At 40.9% G+C, this 16,432-nt stretch overlaps 1 protein-coding gene across 6 annotated transcripts in view; it reads right to left on the bottom strand.

The window, feature by feature from the left end:
- atp11a (ATPase phospholipid transporting 11A) overlaps positions 1-16,432 on the bottom strand; it is a 147,880-nt gene that overhangs the window by 19,885 nt on the left and 111,563 nt on the right. For 4 of the 6 annotated variants that reach the window (XM_072578122.1, XM_072578125.1, XM_072578126.1 and 1 more), the window contains exons 20-27: positions 11,076-11,253; positions 10,403-10,505; positions 8,220-8,365; positions 6,866-6,925; positions 6,287-6,414; positions 2,650-2,785; positions 2,244-2,267; positions 626-691 (exon numbers count right to left, since the gene is read on the bottom strand). In XM_072578122.1, coding sequence (XP_072434223.1) covers positions 626-691; positions 2,244-2,267; positions 2,650-2,785; positions 6,287-6,414; positions 6,866-6,925; positions 8,220-8,365; positions 10,403-10,505; positions 11,076-11,253 — 841 coding nt within the window. The remainder of the gene's footprint in view (positions 1-625; positions 692-2,243; positions 2,268-2,649; positions 2,786-6,286; positions 6,415-6,865; positions 6,926-8,219; positions 8,366-10,402; positions 10,506-11,075; positions 11,254-16,432) is intronic. The other 2 variants (XM_072578123.1, XM_072578127.1) reach the window with 1 other exon arrangement.

Raw genomic sequence — 16,432 nt, 5'->3', positions numbered from 1 at the left:
TCCCGGTATATCTCTGTGCGTTTCTACTTTGAGCTGTTTGTGTCAGTGACCATGTCAGTGCTCCTCCTCAGTTGGGTCTGATCCTCAAGTTTTACTGGAATTGTTAACTGTTTGGGCAGTCTTTTATTTACATGACATGACTACCTTCAAGCTCCAAATGGAAGAAGAGGAGATCTTGGGTTTGGCAACATATAGGAGCAGATTTGCTGTGGGCATTTGTTACTCAAGACAGTGCTGAGGGCACATTTCCTCACTGTTGGAAAGATACTGAACTGGTGAGGCAAAATATCTCAGCTTTACCAATGCAGGAAAAGAGAACAGCAAGGGAACACATCGAGAGGTTCAGTTTGGTATCTACTCTGTACGTTTATAATTTTCCCCAGCCCTTTGTGAACAGTACATTTCCTGCAGACAGATGGAAAATGGAATAAGTAGGAGTTGTACAAAGCAGCTATGATAAGACTACAGGAGTAGGGATGGGGCACTGGCCACAATACACAAGCCACAAATCAGGCATTATCTTACTGAATGGGGAAGCAGTCTAACAGCCTATACCTGCTCCTATTTCTTATATCTTTTGTTAAAGCTTTCAGGCTCACGAGCAAGTAATTAAAAACAAACATACCTTAAGAGTTACTGTAAATACCAAAACAGTGAAAACTAAGGTTCCAAATGTCCAATTTCCAAACATCTGAAAAAGTAAGTTTTACAAATTTTGAATAAATCAGTCAGCAAAAGTTATATATTGAACTGCAGCATGCCCACTCATGATACACATCAAAAACTAATGGACTGTTTCAAAGTAGTCCATGCACTGCTATTACAAAGCCAACAATTCTACATCAACACATCAATAAGCATTTGAAAAGTTGTGGGTGGTGATTGTAAACTTGGGAGATGCTTTTGATTGGGCAGAGAATGAGGTCACCATAAAACTAGTCTGACATCATCAATTCTTGGCCTGGATCATATTATCTCTTGGCCGTTATTCACATCCTGTGGGAAAGTAATGCAGAGGTATAGGGGTGGCTAAATTGCTGCCCACCCGAGACAGGCGAAGGAAGGGCAGGTAATAAAGTTATGGACTGACTACAGCACAGGACACATTCAGCCCATTATGATATTCTGACCCTCTGTGGGAGCAATTCACCTTATACCATTGCTTCCTTTTCCAATTAGCTTAAATGTGTGCCTTCTTGTCCCTGATCCTTCCACAAATGATTCTCCCCCTATCTTCAGTCAAGACTCCTTATGCTTTTGAATACCTCTATCAAATCTACCATCACCAGAAAACAGTCCCAATTTGTCAAGTTATCTACATAACTGTAATTCCTTATCACTGAAACCATTCTTGTGAATCATTTCTGTGTTCTGCCTTTCTATCCTTCCTAAAGTGTGGCTCCCAGAACAGGTGGGAGGCTAAACCAGCAAGGCTATAACTTATTATTTGTTTGGTATTCATGTAGCCCCACACCCATGTACTTTGTGTCAGCTATTGCTGACAATAGGGTCCTAATAAAACCATTGGTGCACAATACTGCCTTATTAAGTAGGATTGTAATGGAGTATGATAGTGCCTTGTCTACCTAAAAATCACAGGTCTCACTAAACAGTCAGGTAGAAATGGAGCAGGAACAAAGCATTAAGTTTTCCTGTTGGTAGTGGGCGGGAATTGGGGGAAAATGAGCAAATATTGACCATCTCTCACTGTAGGAAGATAACTTAGTTTGAAATATAGCCCTGTATTTTTTTATGAAGAGCATTTGGATCGTAGTTCACTGCGTAACTTGAATGAGGTATTTAGTCCAAAGTCAGTACAGAGGAAGGTCCTGAATTGCCTTCTTAGGGTGTGTGGAGGAAGATGGTCAAGATTTCATCTAGTTTTCTATTGTTTCAAACTCTGTAATTGTAATCACATATTAAGGGCTTTAATATCACCCCACTAAGAGATTAACTAAAACCTTTTCTTGTCCATTTCTATTAGCCAAGGCTTGTCTTGCTTTGTCCCTGACAAGCAGCTGGAAAATACCTTTGCATCAGATTAGATAATCTACTTAACTAATGCTCAGGATTATTAAGGGAGAAAATTAAATATTTATGTGAAAAAAAGATTACAACCACTACCCAGCCCACTAACACCTTTAAGAAACAGAGTTTACTCAGAAGTAATCACATCAGTCAGAAAGTGTCCGATGTATTTTGTCTAAAAATGAGATAAAGACAAGGTGAAAGAAGGATCTTACCATGTTCAAGTTGGCCCTCAATAGCTGGTGTTAGAAAGAGAAGCAAAAAGCAAAAGCAAAAAAATACAAGACAGAAAGTAAACAAACAAGGCAAAAAAAAAAGCACAGAATTGTTTAAGTAAATCAATAGGGCATCAAAGCCAAAACAGAAATATTACTGAGTGACTAACGGAGCAAAAAAGAGAGCAGGTAATGGTCAGAGTAAATTATATACTCCTTGGGCAAGTATAAAACCATCTTAATGTCCACACAAATGTGTAAATTGCAAAATTGAATGTGTCATTAAATAACCTATTATAATATTAGCAATAGATTGCTCCACTGATTAAAATCAACAAATAAAGGGAACAGCAGACTCTTACAGCTAGATCAACTGGTATCTACATATTTGAGGTGGTATACTAACCTGTCCATTGCTTGTCATGGTCGAATTATCAAATATAAAATAAGCACCAAAGAAAAACACCACAGCATCAAATACTCCCAGGCAGGTCCAGTATATGAATGATTTCCAACTCAGTAAGGAATTTTTGGCAACGTCCCTGGTAGTTGAGAAGAAAAGCATTAAAATGGCATTTCTTTGTTCAGAAAATTCAGCTGAATTGTACATTTCACTGTAAAGTTAATACTTTTGATTTAAGCAGCCCCTTTCATTCTGCAGTATTTTAATTTGTTCATAAGAAAGACTGGCAAAGCCTCTATTATTGTTTGGAATAACTGCATAGTTTTCTAAGGATATTAAAAATCATTGACATGTGGGTCTTGTTTCAAGGGTAGCCCAGACCATTTTAAGTTATGGGAAAGCCCCATCTTTAACAGGCATTAATTAACCAGGTGGCTATTAATACAAAACTGTTCTGCTTTCTTGATCGTTATTCTTCAGGACTGGTCCAAAAATGAACTGATTTAATGAATTTAGTTTCAAAATTTGTTCTGGCGAGACTTTAACTGAAAATCTAGTTAGGGTGTTCCAAAGGGGAGGCCACAACCTAACTAAAATTTTGAGGTAATAAACTCTTGAGGCAGAAGCAGCAATAGCCATGCACTCCAACTGAATGAACAATTGTAATGCAGCTTCAAATCCTCGCAGTGTTTAAAATTGGTGGCATGACCTAAATGACTCAGCATTGAGGTTTTACTCCTGCAGAAGTAAAAACAACAGGCCTTAGGTGTTTTTATTTTTAAAAAAAATGGAATCTCCCCAGAACTATCTACTCCATACACTTTCTTTACAGTTACATCTCTGCCCCTTCATCCTACAGATCCCTGCCTTATTTGTACAAGAACTGCTCCCAGTCCTCAGCTCTCTTCAGTTCTGCCACAACTCCCAGACAATTATAATGGATACTGCAACACTAACATTAATTTAGTGATGTAAGTGGCTGATTAAAGTACAATTCTTTTTGAAAACATCAAATCCACATCATTAGATCATGCCTAGCTTGCCACTGTATTTCCAGCTCGAAAATCAAAACATAATGAAAAGTAAAATTCATTACACCATCGTTTCACAATTCCTTAACTCAATTATATTTCACCTGGAGCTGCAGAAGGGAAAAAAGTTGAAAGAATCCAGAAGAGTTAAGCTTCCTCCTTCACATGGGTATTGTTGCAAAGAAATTTGTGTTGCATATTTGTTTTCAGAGAGTCTATTCTTACCAATGCATCATAGCCAAGTCAGAAGGAACCTCAAGATTTTTTTGTGGCACTCTCTCCAGTCTACCTATATTGGTTAGATCTAACTTTACCACAAATAGCAGGTATTCACTCAAAATTTAAGATTTCACTCAGCCTTTCACTCTATATTTGTTACTAACTCTTCATTTGAAGATGTCTATGCAATTCCATTTCTGTAGTATTTCTTCTAATTCCCCCTTCATTTATCCAGTAAAAATTCTCAATGTGCTCACTTATTAGTCTCTCACCAGCTAATGAAAACAATCTTTTTGCTGTTTATGTGCTCAAAGCTTAAAAGCCTAAGCTATAAAAGTATCATTTCACAACTGATGAAACATGACATACAATATTTCAATTGTCATGACAGTTGCAAAATATGGTCTTATTGCTGACATCCATCATCTTATTCGAATACCTGAGACTTTCACTGACGGAAATAATTTTAAAAATGAAAGACTTGGACTTAAAAATAGCAATAGTGATCACCTGCCAATAAAGCTAATTCTGACCACAGATTGAGCTAAACTTCACAAACCAATATGGAATAAATAAAATTGTCTGAATTGAAATTCACACTTGTATCAAAAGAGACTGAAATCAGTCTGGTTTGAAGAAAATTACATCTCTTTTCCTTTAATTTCCACCTGTATGACAAGTTCCAGATATTGGAGATGAAGCCTTGTCTGCTATTATCCACCTTAGAAACAATGACCCAGACATGGGAATACATGAAACCTATTCCAAGCAATGGCTTTAGCAGAGCAGAGCAGATGTAATTGGCTTTCTCTCAACCTCTCGAAGAACAAAGCACCTAGTGATCAAGCAAACTAGTCAGAGACATCCAATCACTAAGGGCTCAAAGATATCTCCAATATTCATGGTTGCTGTTGATCTAGCATGTCGAAATTAACCAAAACAATATGTCATCCTCATCTGGTCCAGCCAGGTAACTCCAGACCCACAGCAATGTGGTCAACTCTTAAGACTTCTCCAAATTTGCAATTAGCTACAAAGTTTGATCAAATAAATAAGATTGCATCCAGCAAGGCAGTGGAAATGACAATGACACACAGTCCTGTTGATGCTTTAAAGTCCTTCTTACTGTCATCTCAAGACTTGCGCTGGAATTGGCAAGCTGTACCACAGACTAGTCAAACAACATAACACAGTCATGTTCATGGCATCATACCAAAGAATACTATCACCTCATCCTAAAGAGTTATGAAAAATTATGTCAAGTGCCTTCATTCCCTTTCTCCATTCTCTTTTGGGATTCTGGGACTATATAATAGTGGAGTCTGCTGATTTTGCTATATTAATGAAGTTTTATTTTGAATGTTCGCTTCTGCTTCTCCTACTGTTATTATCACCTATTGTGCTTTTGTTTTACTACAGCAAGCAGAGAAAATCTATAGCATGTTTCGGGTAGGAAATAAGAGAAGGCAGTGATTTGGTATTTGCATTTGAAAATCTGAACATAATTCTTTAGAATTATGAACACTTGAATAGTCATAACATTCAAACCTATTGGCCAAGTGCTGGAGAATGAGACTAGGGGAGTTTTGGTGGTACGGACTCAATGGACTAAAGTACAATCCTCTGTACTGTATGATTCTATAAGTTATGAGGAAACTTTCAAATGACCTGCAGGGATGGCACAGTGGCTCAGTAGTTAGCACTGCTACCTCACAGTACCAGCGACCCAGGATCCATCGCAGCCTTCAGTGACTGTCTGCGTGGAGTTTACACATGCTTACTTAATCAGTGTGGGTTTCCACTGGGTGCTCCGGTTTCCTCCTACAGTCCAAAGATGTGCAGGTTAGGTGGATTAGCCATGCTAAATTGCCCTGTAGTTCCGGGAACATGCAGGTTGGTGGGTTAGCCGTGGTAAAGGCCAGGTTATGGGAATAGGGTGTGGGGTGATGAGTCTGAGTGGGATGCTCTTCAGTGGGTCAGTGCACACCCAATGGGCTGAATGGCTTCCTTCTGCCCTGTAGGGATTCTATGACTGTATGATGCTCAAGTTGAGAGTCCTTCACCAAAAAGAAACCTAAACTGCAACATATCTGCCAGTTATCTAATCTACAATTCATTCAATATTTGAAGTTCGCCAGTGAGCCACCTTTCAACTTTTGATCGATTATTTCACTTGAAAATCAGCTCATCTCACCTCTAGGCTCAATATGTTTCCTTTGGGAATTCAATACATCGGAGTAAGATCAATTAGCCAATTGTGCACTCTGGTGGTGGAGCTGTACTTGCATGACTGCTTTCAACATGCTTAACATTACGGCTTGCTGAATTTAATCCATTAGAAGAATATAGTAATTGTAACATAAACTGTATGCTCAAAGCCCCATACCTACCTGTACAAAGATGGATTTCTTCTCAGAGTATCAATGCTAACATGTTGTTCCATAAGGCTGTACAACAGGATGGGGAGAGAGGTAAAGCTGATGTTGTACAATGTAAGGTATGCAGTGTCATACAATGGCTGGAAAGAGAGAAATTCCTTCATTATTTTGCATGCTCCTAAAGTAACAATGTTGACCCAGAATTTCAAACCCTGACAGACCAGTCTGAGTTTGCATCAGCACTAGAATTATAAGCAGTAAACCTACTGGGATGGAGCTCAGCTTTAACTCAGCAACTGTCCCAACAGCTTATTTCCGCCCATAATTCAATCTTTAGAGACACTACCCTGTTCTTAACACCATGGCAAGAATTACTGCTGACTTGATACAAATCTTACAGCAAAAAGTGCAATTCACACAATTTAAACAAAGTTACTGAAACACCTATGCTCGTTGCTGACATTTCTTTCTCCTCATAAACAAAGACTGCAATTGTGTTCCTCCGCGTTATGCTCAGTTATATTCACAGCATTATACTTCATAAGAAACCAAATAACTTGACCATAAGAAGTTCAGTTGTGGAGTACTAACCTGTTGAGAAAATCCACAAAAGAACTGGTACAAAAACTGAGGGAATATGAAGCAAACATTCTGGAAAACAACACAATTATGTGATTAATGATAAAACATCACAATTATATGATCACAGAATATTTACAAAACAAAAGGTGACCAATCATCGAGTGCCACCCCTCCATCTTCTCCTTCCCAGCGTTGTACATTCTTCCTTTTCAGATAACCTGATACCTCCTTGAATGCTTGGATTGAACCTGCCTCCACCACATTCTCAGGCACTGCATTGCTGACACTAAATTCTCATTGTATCGAAACACTTGTTGGTGTGTTACCATTGCAACATTTGCCCATTACCTTAAATTTCTTTCCTTTTGATCCTTCCAAAAATAGTAACAGCTTCTCCCCTATGTACTCCATCTCGACACCTCATGATTTTCAATATCTCAATCAAATCTTCTCTTCTTTTAAAACAGTCCCAATCTACCTTAAGAAATGGAGGTTATCTCTAGAAATATTCTCATGGATCTTTTCTACACTTTTCTAATGCCTTCACATCTTTCCCAAAGTATGCTGTCCATTCCTAAATTCACTATTTCTCTTGAGGCCATATTCAATACAGCTTCGACCAAACTTGCTTACTTTTGTACCCTATGGGTGGAATCTTATAGGGGTCCAAGCAACGTGAGCTCGGTGCTGATATCAGGTAACAAGTGCTGCAAGGTCCCACACAACATTAGTGACAACCTGCACTGTCTTTATGCTTTTCATAAGCGGCATAGTAAGACTCTTGTTAAGCAGTTGTAAGATGACAATTGACAGTGATTAATGCTTGTTAAATACTTTTATAAAAGGTACGACATCACATCATTAATATTCAGCCAATTAGCTTAACAAACAAGCTGGACTTTGGGAAAACTCGACAAGGAAACCAGGGTGATAACTTGGCGGATTCAGCTTACTGCTTGCTCTAAAAAACCTCCTTGTTGTAAACCGGGCACTACTATCTCAGGGAAAGCTCCATGGCCACAGTCTACAGACACTGGCATCAGATAAAAAACTCCAAGACCCTTCATGGCACATCTCTAATCCACCAACAGGATGGTGCTGCATTTCAATTCTGCACTGGCAACTGTCATTTTAATATTACAGCATGGAGACTACGTGCACAGAGACATACAACTAACTCAAGGACACAATGTTTAACTTTGAATCATTTTATTGATTCCATGATTGAAGTTGAAGCCTTTAATATGTTTAGTGTAGGATAGATCGGATGATACTTCAATTAGCAATTATAGATGTACTTTAATCAGAAACTAAAAAGCTAATTTGCTTTCCTTAACAAGAAAATAAAATTTGAATCACCCACCTTATAGAAGAAATATTGGACAAGTTGGGCAATTCTTATGTAGTAATAATGACCATGGACAAGCAACAACTTCTTCAGATGTTTAAACTTGGGAATACAATAATCACTGTTTCGAGCAGCCTGACGACCTTCCTTGCCCAAAATACCTGGAGAAACAAAACCATAGGTTGTCAAACACTCAAAGAATGACTACAGTCACAAAATAAATGTGGATTTAAAAATATGCGCATTGTACCTACATGCGTTTCCCTCAATATAACTTTCTCACTGTCTTCGGTCTATTTGTGATACAGAATTTGGGTAGGTATAATGGGTCAGGATTAAAATCAACGCCCGGTCACAACATCTGCCTGTCCATGAGATATTGAGCCTGGCATTCTTTGAATTCATAGGGCTCAGTTCAGTTACACATAGGGAAGCAGCCTCGCAATGTAAAATGTGAAGAGTCGCCTGGTAAGGAGTTGAGGAAACTTGTTGCTTAAGGATTTGAATGCAAAAGCTCCTTAGGAGATGCCAGCAATGCCTTCCAACATTGATCAGCGTGTTATGTATCATTTATGTACCATTTATGTACACCTCAGTTATGTTAAGGAGAATATTGAAATTTTTCAATGCACTGTTAATTTAGTGGAAGCCCTATTCAAAATAGGTCAGATGGCTCAATTCATTCTCCAGCACAAAATCACAGATTACAGGGGGTGCTGGATAGTGTAAATACAAAGAGGCTGTTTACCCTTGTGGGAAAATCTAGAACCAAATGGGTACAATCCCAGAATAAGCGGTTGTGCATTTAAGACAGAGGTGAGGAGGAAACTTTTCAAAGGGCAGTAAATCTGTTGAATTCTTTACCACTGAGGGCTCTCGATGCTGGCTCATTAAGTATATTCAGGGCTGAGATAGAAATTTTTAATAAGTAAGGGAATCATAGGTTGTGGGAAGAAGGTTAGAAATTGGATTTGAAGATTATGAGATCAACCACGATCTCAGTGAATGACTGAGCAACCTCAATAGGTCAAATAGTTTACTTCTGCCCCTAAATCATATGGTTCTTGTGGTTTTAAAAGATTTTCTCACCAGGGAGGTCTGTATTGACAGCTGAAGAAAATTGTTGACTTTTCTTGACTGACATAATTAAATGGCTACAATGAATTGTCAGGTCACTATCTCTTTTATCAAGGAAAAGATTTAGAAATGGATGATTTTTCTGAGTAGTTCCACACATGCCATTGTTACTGTATCGTTCAATGGTGCTGTACATAAAATAAGTGAATAGAATGGATGAATACAGCATGCATTGGTATGAATGTGGTATGGGCAGTGGATGAGGTGATATAAGTGAGTTGAAGACTAGAGGGCCTTACAACCTATAATGCAATTGGGATAGCCTCAAAAAACTAAGGCACCTGGTCTAATAGCCTGCCTCGGCAATCACCCATCCTCGAGGCTGCATATGTTCTGGGTCTGGGGTTGGTCAGCTGAAGTCCATTGGACACCTGCATCCTGCAGTGAAGACTGTGACATTTTGGGTGTCTTTCTGCCAAGACAGAAGTAGTCAGTAAGTTTCCCAACTCAAACTCCCCTCCTTGGAAACAAATTCTGGGCCAAAGCGATCGAATGCAGAATAAGTATGAAGTGGCAAAAGAGTCAGTCCATGTCTGACTTATCTGGTTGAAGGTTTCTAATGAGATCTAAAATGTGGCGAATATATGATTGCCTAAAAATGGTGTTTACAAGGATTTCCAGAAGGCATTCAGGAGATACAATATTGGGAACATTTTCTGATGTTGATTGTGAAGAGTGGTGTTCCTTCTGGTGCAAGTTCTGGAACTTGAAATTTTCACCATAGATATAAAACTCTGCAGAACTGTCATGTGAAGGCTAATGGTTTTCTTCTGTTTATGCACCTCTTCTGATGTACTCAATGTGGTTACAAGTTCTATTGGCACTTGAAAGTTGAATGGCTGAAGTAGATTCTGAGCAACAGTGCATAATGAGACAGATATTAACTAAGTCAGAGAGACATACAGATGAGGACATATTTCAGCCTAAGATCAAACTCCCATAGATTAAATGGTTTCTAATTTCTACCTTCACCAAATACTGTAACGGTGAGATCCTACTGGGTATTAATCACAAATCAAAATATAGAAAACAAATGTTTTAAAACGAATAGATCATTTTACCAATTCCGACATGGGCTTCCAGAATCATACTGACATCATTAGCCCCGTCACCAATTGCCAAGGTTATGGGATGTTCTTTTGAAGATTTGATTAGTTTAACAATCTGCAAATCAAGGTTAAAGGAACAAACATGGATTAAAGGTGCAATGCAAGTTTAACATCCTTTGATTGTATTATATCACAAAATAATGTTGGGGACAGGGACTTTGAAATTCTCTTGCTTCATGATCCATTCTCCAACTCACACCAACGTATGGATGCAAGAGCCTGTACTTATACTGAAAATATTAAAAACCATAATAATGGAGTGTTAACTTGGCAGCAAGTGTGGTCAAAGGCACACAGTTAACGTTTCAGAATGACGTTTCATCAGAAATGACTTCAGAACTGAAATAGTAACATTCTTTCTTTCTCTACATACATGCTGCCAGATCTGCTGAGTATCTATAGCATTTCACCTTAATTCAGCAACTATAGCGCTGTGTTTGCCATAACAATGCTACTAGATATAACAACCCTATTCTGCTAAAATTTCTGACTTACTGTGAGCAATACCATGAGCAGTTTCATAAACATTCAAAATGGAACATTAAAGTATACTTTCAAAGGAACAGTCAATTAATTCAGCAATAACTTAAAATTTAAAATACATAGACCGGTATTCAAGGCTAACCTGTGCTTTCTGTAAAGGTGCCATTCTGCAGCACAAGACTCCACTACAGTTGCGGCATATTTCCAGAAACAGATCTTTGTAATTACTTGAAGAACCATTTTCAGCAGGTTTCATGATGAGTGAGAGTGTGGTCCCATCGATGATCAAACCATAATCATGTAAATCATGCTGGGAAAATCTAAAACACAGCAACAAAACAATCGCAGCTTAATTATCCCAAACACTTACAATTTTGGTATGGGAAATAAAGTCATAGAATGGCTACAAATCTAAGAGGCGAAAGTGAGTACTGCAGATGCTGGAGACTAGAGTCAAGAGTGTGGTGCTGGAAAAGCACAGCAGGTCAGGCAGCATTCGAGGAGCAGGAAAATCGATGTTTCAGGCAAAAGCCCTTCTTTTCGCCTGAAACATCGATTCTCCTGCTCCCCAGATGCTGCCTGACCTGCCATCCTTTTCCAGCACCATACTCTTGACTACAAATCGAAGAGGCCATTTGACCAGTGGTCATAAAGTCTCCACCTTTAACCCAATGGGTCTGCACCAAACCTTCGAAGACCATACCCGCTCCTCCCATCTTTTCCCCAAATCTCCACATTTACTATGGCCAATCCACTGAAATTCATGTCTTTTGGACTGTGGGAAGAAACTGGAGTACTATTGGAAATCCACACTGACACAAGAAGAACATGCAGACTCCACACAGTTACCCAAAGCTCAAACCCAGGTCCCTGGCACTGCAAGGCAGCAGTGCCAACCATATGTCTGTGCTGACCTTCCAAAACAGCAATTGATCTAGTGTCACTTCCTCACCCTTTCATTGTAGCTCTGCAAACGTTTCCCTTTCAGATACCAATTTCATTTGAAACATTATTGAATTTGCCTGCACCATACTCTCAGGCTATGCATTCCAGACCCTAACCACTCCATAAAGTTTGTCCGCATGACATCTGGTTATGTTACTGGACAAACAATCCTACCTTGAAAGTTTGAGAATTTCAGGCAGTCTAAAAAAAACTGTAAATAAAAAGCTGACATCAATAAAAGTGATTGTGAAGTTATTGGAATCTTGTAAAACTGCAACTGATTTAGTGAAAGAGAACCTATCACCCTCACTCAGTGCAGCCTAAACATAACTCCATGCAACACCAGTATGGTTCCAAAGTGGCCTCATATGTCTCTTAGTTGTATAAAGTAACAATAGGGAGAGGAGTGAGCCATTTGGTCCATCAAAACTCCTCTGCATTCAATAAGATTCTGGCCAGTCTGATTGTGCCTGAACACCCTTATGCAGCCTGGGCCCCAAACCCTGGATTTCCTTTCCAATCAAAAATCATTCTAATTCAGCATTCAATATATCCAATGATACTGCCCCCAGTGCAAGAGAATTTCAAATATAGGCTGAGAGAAGCAACTACTCATCTTGTCTGAAATGGAAGACCCCTATTTTGAAACTGTGCACCCTTGCTCTTGTCTCTCTACAACTTGAAATGTCCTTTCTCATCAACCCTTTCAAACTCACTCAGAATCTTGTACTTCCAAATAAGATCACCCAACTCCAACAAGTGTAGGTCCAACATGTCCGTCTTTTCCTGACAAGCCAACCTGCTCATCCCAGGAATCAGCCTAATGAACATTTTCTTAACTGCATTCAATGCAGTTTTACCCTTCTTTCTGCCAAGATAGCAAAACTGCATATCGTCTGTTTGACCTGATGTTACCAAGTCGCTGCACTGTAATACTTCCCTACATTTATACTCCATCTCTACTGCAATAAGTGTCACCAATCCATATGTCTTTCCAATTACTTGCTGCACCTACATATTAATTTATTTCATGTACAACAATCCCTATATTCCTCTACAGATGTCTGTCTCTTCATGTAAAGAATATTCTGCTTTTCTAATCTTTCTGCTAAAATCTTGTTTAAAATAAACATAACCTTTTGTGGACACATGTATCCTCCCCACAGTTTGCTTTCTTTCCTCCTTTTGCATCCTGTTAAAATCATTTTCGGTTTTTTTATAAGACCCACTGCCACCTTCTTAGGAAAATAATGGTCAAAAATAGATGTCATCCTTGCCATTGATACCATCTTACTGTGATTCAATCTTAAAAATGCTTCAATTTTAAAGAATTGGCAAAGGAACAACCTCACCATCAAACCCTCCGCACCTACTTCTTCAACCAGGACTCCCGCCCACGCTCTGACGACCCCTTCTCCTGCCTCCAACACACCCCATCCACCTAGACACCCCGTGCTGGCCTCTTACCCGCCCTCGAGCTCTTCATAGCCAACTGCCGTGGCGACATTGACCACCCATGTCCAATCTGTCCACCCCTCTCACCCACTCCAACCTCTCACCCGCACAACGTGCAGCCCTCCACTCCCTCTGCTCCAACCCCAACCTCACTATCAAACCGGCAGACAAGGGAGGCACGGTGGTAGTTTGGCGCATCGATCTTTATATTGCTGAGGCTAAACGCCAGCTCGCGGACACCTCCTCCTACTGCCCCCTTGACCATGACACCACCTCTCACCATGAAACCATCATCTCCCAGACCATCCATAACCTCGTCACCTCAGGGGATCTCCCACCCACCGCCTCCAACCTCATAGTCCCACAACCCCGCACCACCTATTTCTACATCCTGCCCAAAATCCATAAACCTGACTGCCCCGGCCGACCCATTGTCTCAGCCTGCTTCTGCCCCACCGAACTCATTTCTGCATACCTTGACAACAGTCCTGTCCCCTTTAGTCCAAGAACTCCCCACTTATGTTCGGGACACCACCCACGCCCTCCACCTCTTCCATGATTTTCGCTTCCCCGGCCCCAATGCCTTATCTTCGCCATGGACATCCAGTCCCTATACACCTCCATCCCCCATCACGAAGGCCTCAAAACCCTCCGCTTCTTCGTTTCCCGCCAAACCAACCACTTCCCTTCCACTGACTAAACTGGCCCTCACTCTGAACAACTTCTCTTTCCAATCCTCCCACTTCCTCCAAACCAAAGGAGTAGCCATGGGCACCCGCATGGACCCCAGCCATGCCTGTCTCTTCGTTGGATATGTGGAACAGTCCATCTTCCGCAGGTACACTGGCACCATCCCCCAACTTTTCCTCCACCACATCAATGACTGTATCAGTGCTACCTCATTCGCGCACAAGGTGGTTGAACAGTTCATCCACTTTACTAACACCTTCCACCCCGACCTCAAATTTACCTGGACAGTCTCAGACTCCTCCCTCCCCTTCCTAGTCCTCTCCATTTCTATCTCGGACGACCGACTCAACACGGACATTTACTATAAACCAACTGACTCCCACAGCTACCTAGATTACACCTCCCCCCACCCTGCCCCCTGTAAAAATGCCATCCCATATTCCCAATTCCTTCGCCTCTGCCGCATCTGCTCCCAGGAGGACCAATTCCAATACCGAACAACCCAACTGGCCTCCTTCTTCAAAGACCGCAATTTCCCCTCAGACATGGTTGACGATGCTCTCCACCGCATCTCCACCACTTCCCGCCCCTCCAATCGCCACCAGGACAGAACCCCACTGGTCCTCACCTAACACCCCACCAACCTCCAGATACATCGGATCATCCTTCATCATTTCCGCCACCTCCAAACAGACCCCACCACCAGGATATATTACCCTCCCCACCCCTATCAGCGTTCCGGAAAGACCACTCCCTCCGCGACGCCCTCGTCAGATCCACACCCCCCCCACCAACCCAACATCCACTCCTGGCATCTTCCCCTGCAACCGCAAGAAATGCAAAACTTGCGCCCACATCTCCCCCCTCACCTCCCTCCAAGGCCCCAAGGGATCCTTCCATATCCGCCACAAATTCACCTGCACCTCCACATACATCATTTACTGCATCCGCTGCACTCGATGTGGCCTCCTATACATTGGGGAGACAGGCTGCCTACTTGCGGAACGTTTCAGAGAACACCTCTGGGACATCCGCACCAACCAACCCAACCGCCCCGTGGCTGAACACTTTAAGTCCCCCTCCCACTCCGCCAAGGACATGCAGGTCCTTGGCCTCTTCCATCGCCAGACCATGGCAACATGACGCCTGGAGGAAGAGCGCCTCATCTTCCGCCTAGGAACACTCCAACCACAAGGGATGAATGCATACTTCTCCAGCTTTCTCATTTCCCCTCCCCCCACCTTTTCTCAGTCCCAACCCTCACACTCAGCACCGCCTTCTTGACCTGTAATCTTCCTCCCGACCTCTCATCCCCCACTCCCTCTCTGGCCTATCACTCTCACCTTAACCTCCTTCCACCTATCGTATTCCCAACACCCCTCCCCCAAGTCCCTCCTCCCTACCTTTTATCTTAGCCTGCTTGGCACACCCTCCTTATTCCTGAAGAAGGGCTTATACCCGAAACGTCGATTCTCCTGTTCCTTTGATGCTGCCTGACCTGCTGCACTTTTCCAGCAACACATTTTTAAACTCTGATCTCCAGCATCTGCACTCCTCACTTTCTCCTAACAAAACATATTGAACTGGACTACAACTGAGATTGGACCAACACAGTGACAATTATAAGAATATAATTTGGAGGCGGAGGAAGATTTAGAATACAAAAGACATTCTTGAATTGGTGAGTATGAAGAGGAATCATAAGCTCACAAATAATCACTGTAAAGACAGAATATTTCTGACAAATGTGTGGAATAATATGTAGAATCATTTGCTTTTAACAAATTACACAGTTCAGTAAATGGTGACTGCAAAAAAATGAGTTAAAAATGTCCGAAGGGTGCCACATATCAAACATGAAACATAAACAACATGCAAGACCAGATGTGCGAAGTGTGGAGCAGGCCTCATTTGGAATGGTGAGAAAACTTTGGACACATCACTTTAGGGAGAATATATTACCTTGACAATAATTCACCTGGATAGTTCAAATGGTAAAGGGTAGGTTTAGAATATAGTTGCCAGAAATAATGTTTGATCAGCTGATTAACATACTGAAATCCAGAGCACAATTTACATATTTAAAATGGATTGAAAAGTTATGCCTTCCAGCTTTTCTTTAATTCTTGGAACAACCCAAAAAATAAGTCAACTTATTTTTTTTTTGCTTTTTTAGGATATATTTAAAGAAATCCTGGTGACTTTTCGATTTTGAAAGTTGCCAGCCCAGAAAGCAAAACCAGTAAAACTGTGGAATGAGACATATTGGTCTGACCCACTTTGTCTACTTCAAATTGGAAGCTCAATATGACCTGCATGTTAATTCGAAGTTTTTTTTTGATTGGTTTTACCATTTGGAAAATCTCTTAATATTTCCTTCTTCACTATCATTCTTATACATTCCTCTGC

This window comes from Chiloscyllium punctatum, chromosome 9 (assembly GCF_047496795.1).
Source record: "Chiloscyllium punctatum isolate Juve2018m chromosome 9, sChiPun1.3, whole genome shotgun sequence".
Taxonomy (NCBI): domain Eukaryota; kingdom Metazoa; phylum Chordata; class Chondrichthyes; order Orectolobiformes; family Hemiscylliidae; genus Chiloscyllium; species Chiloscyllium punctatum.
Note: the sequence above shows the minus strand (reverse complement) of the source record. Positions and strands in the feature narration are given on the sequence as shown.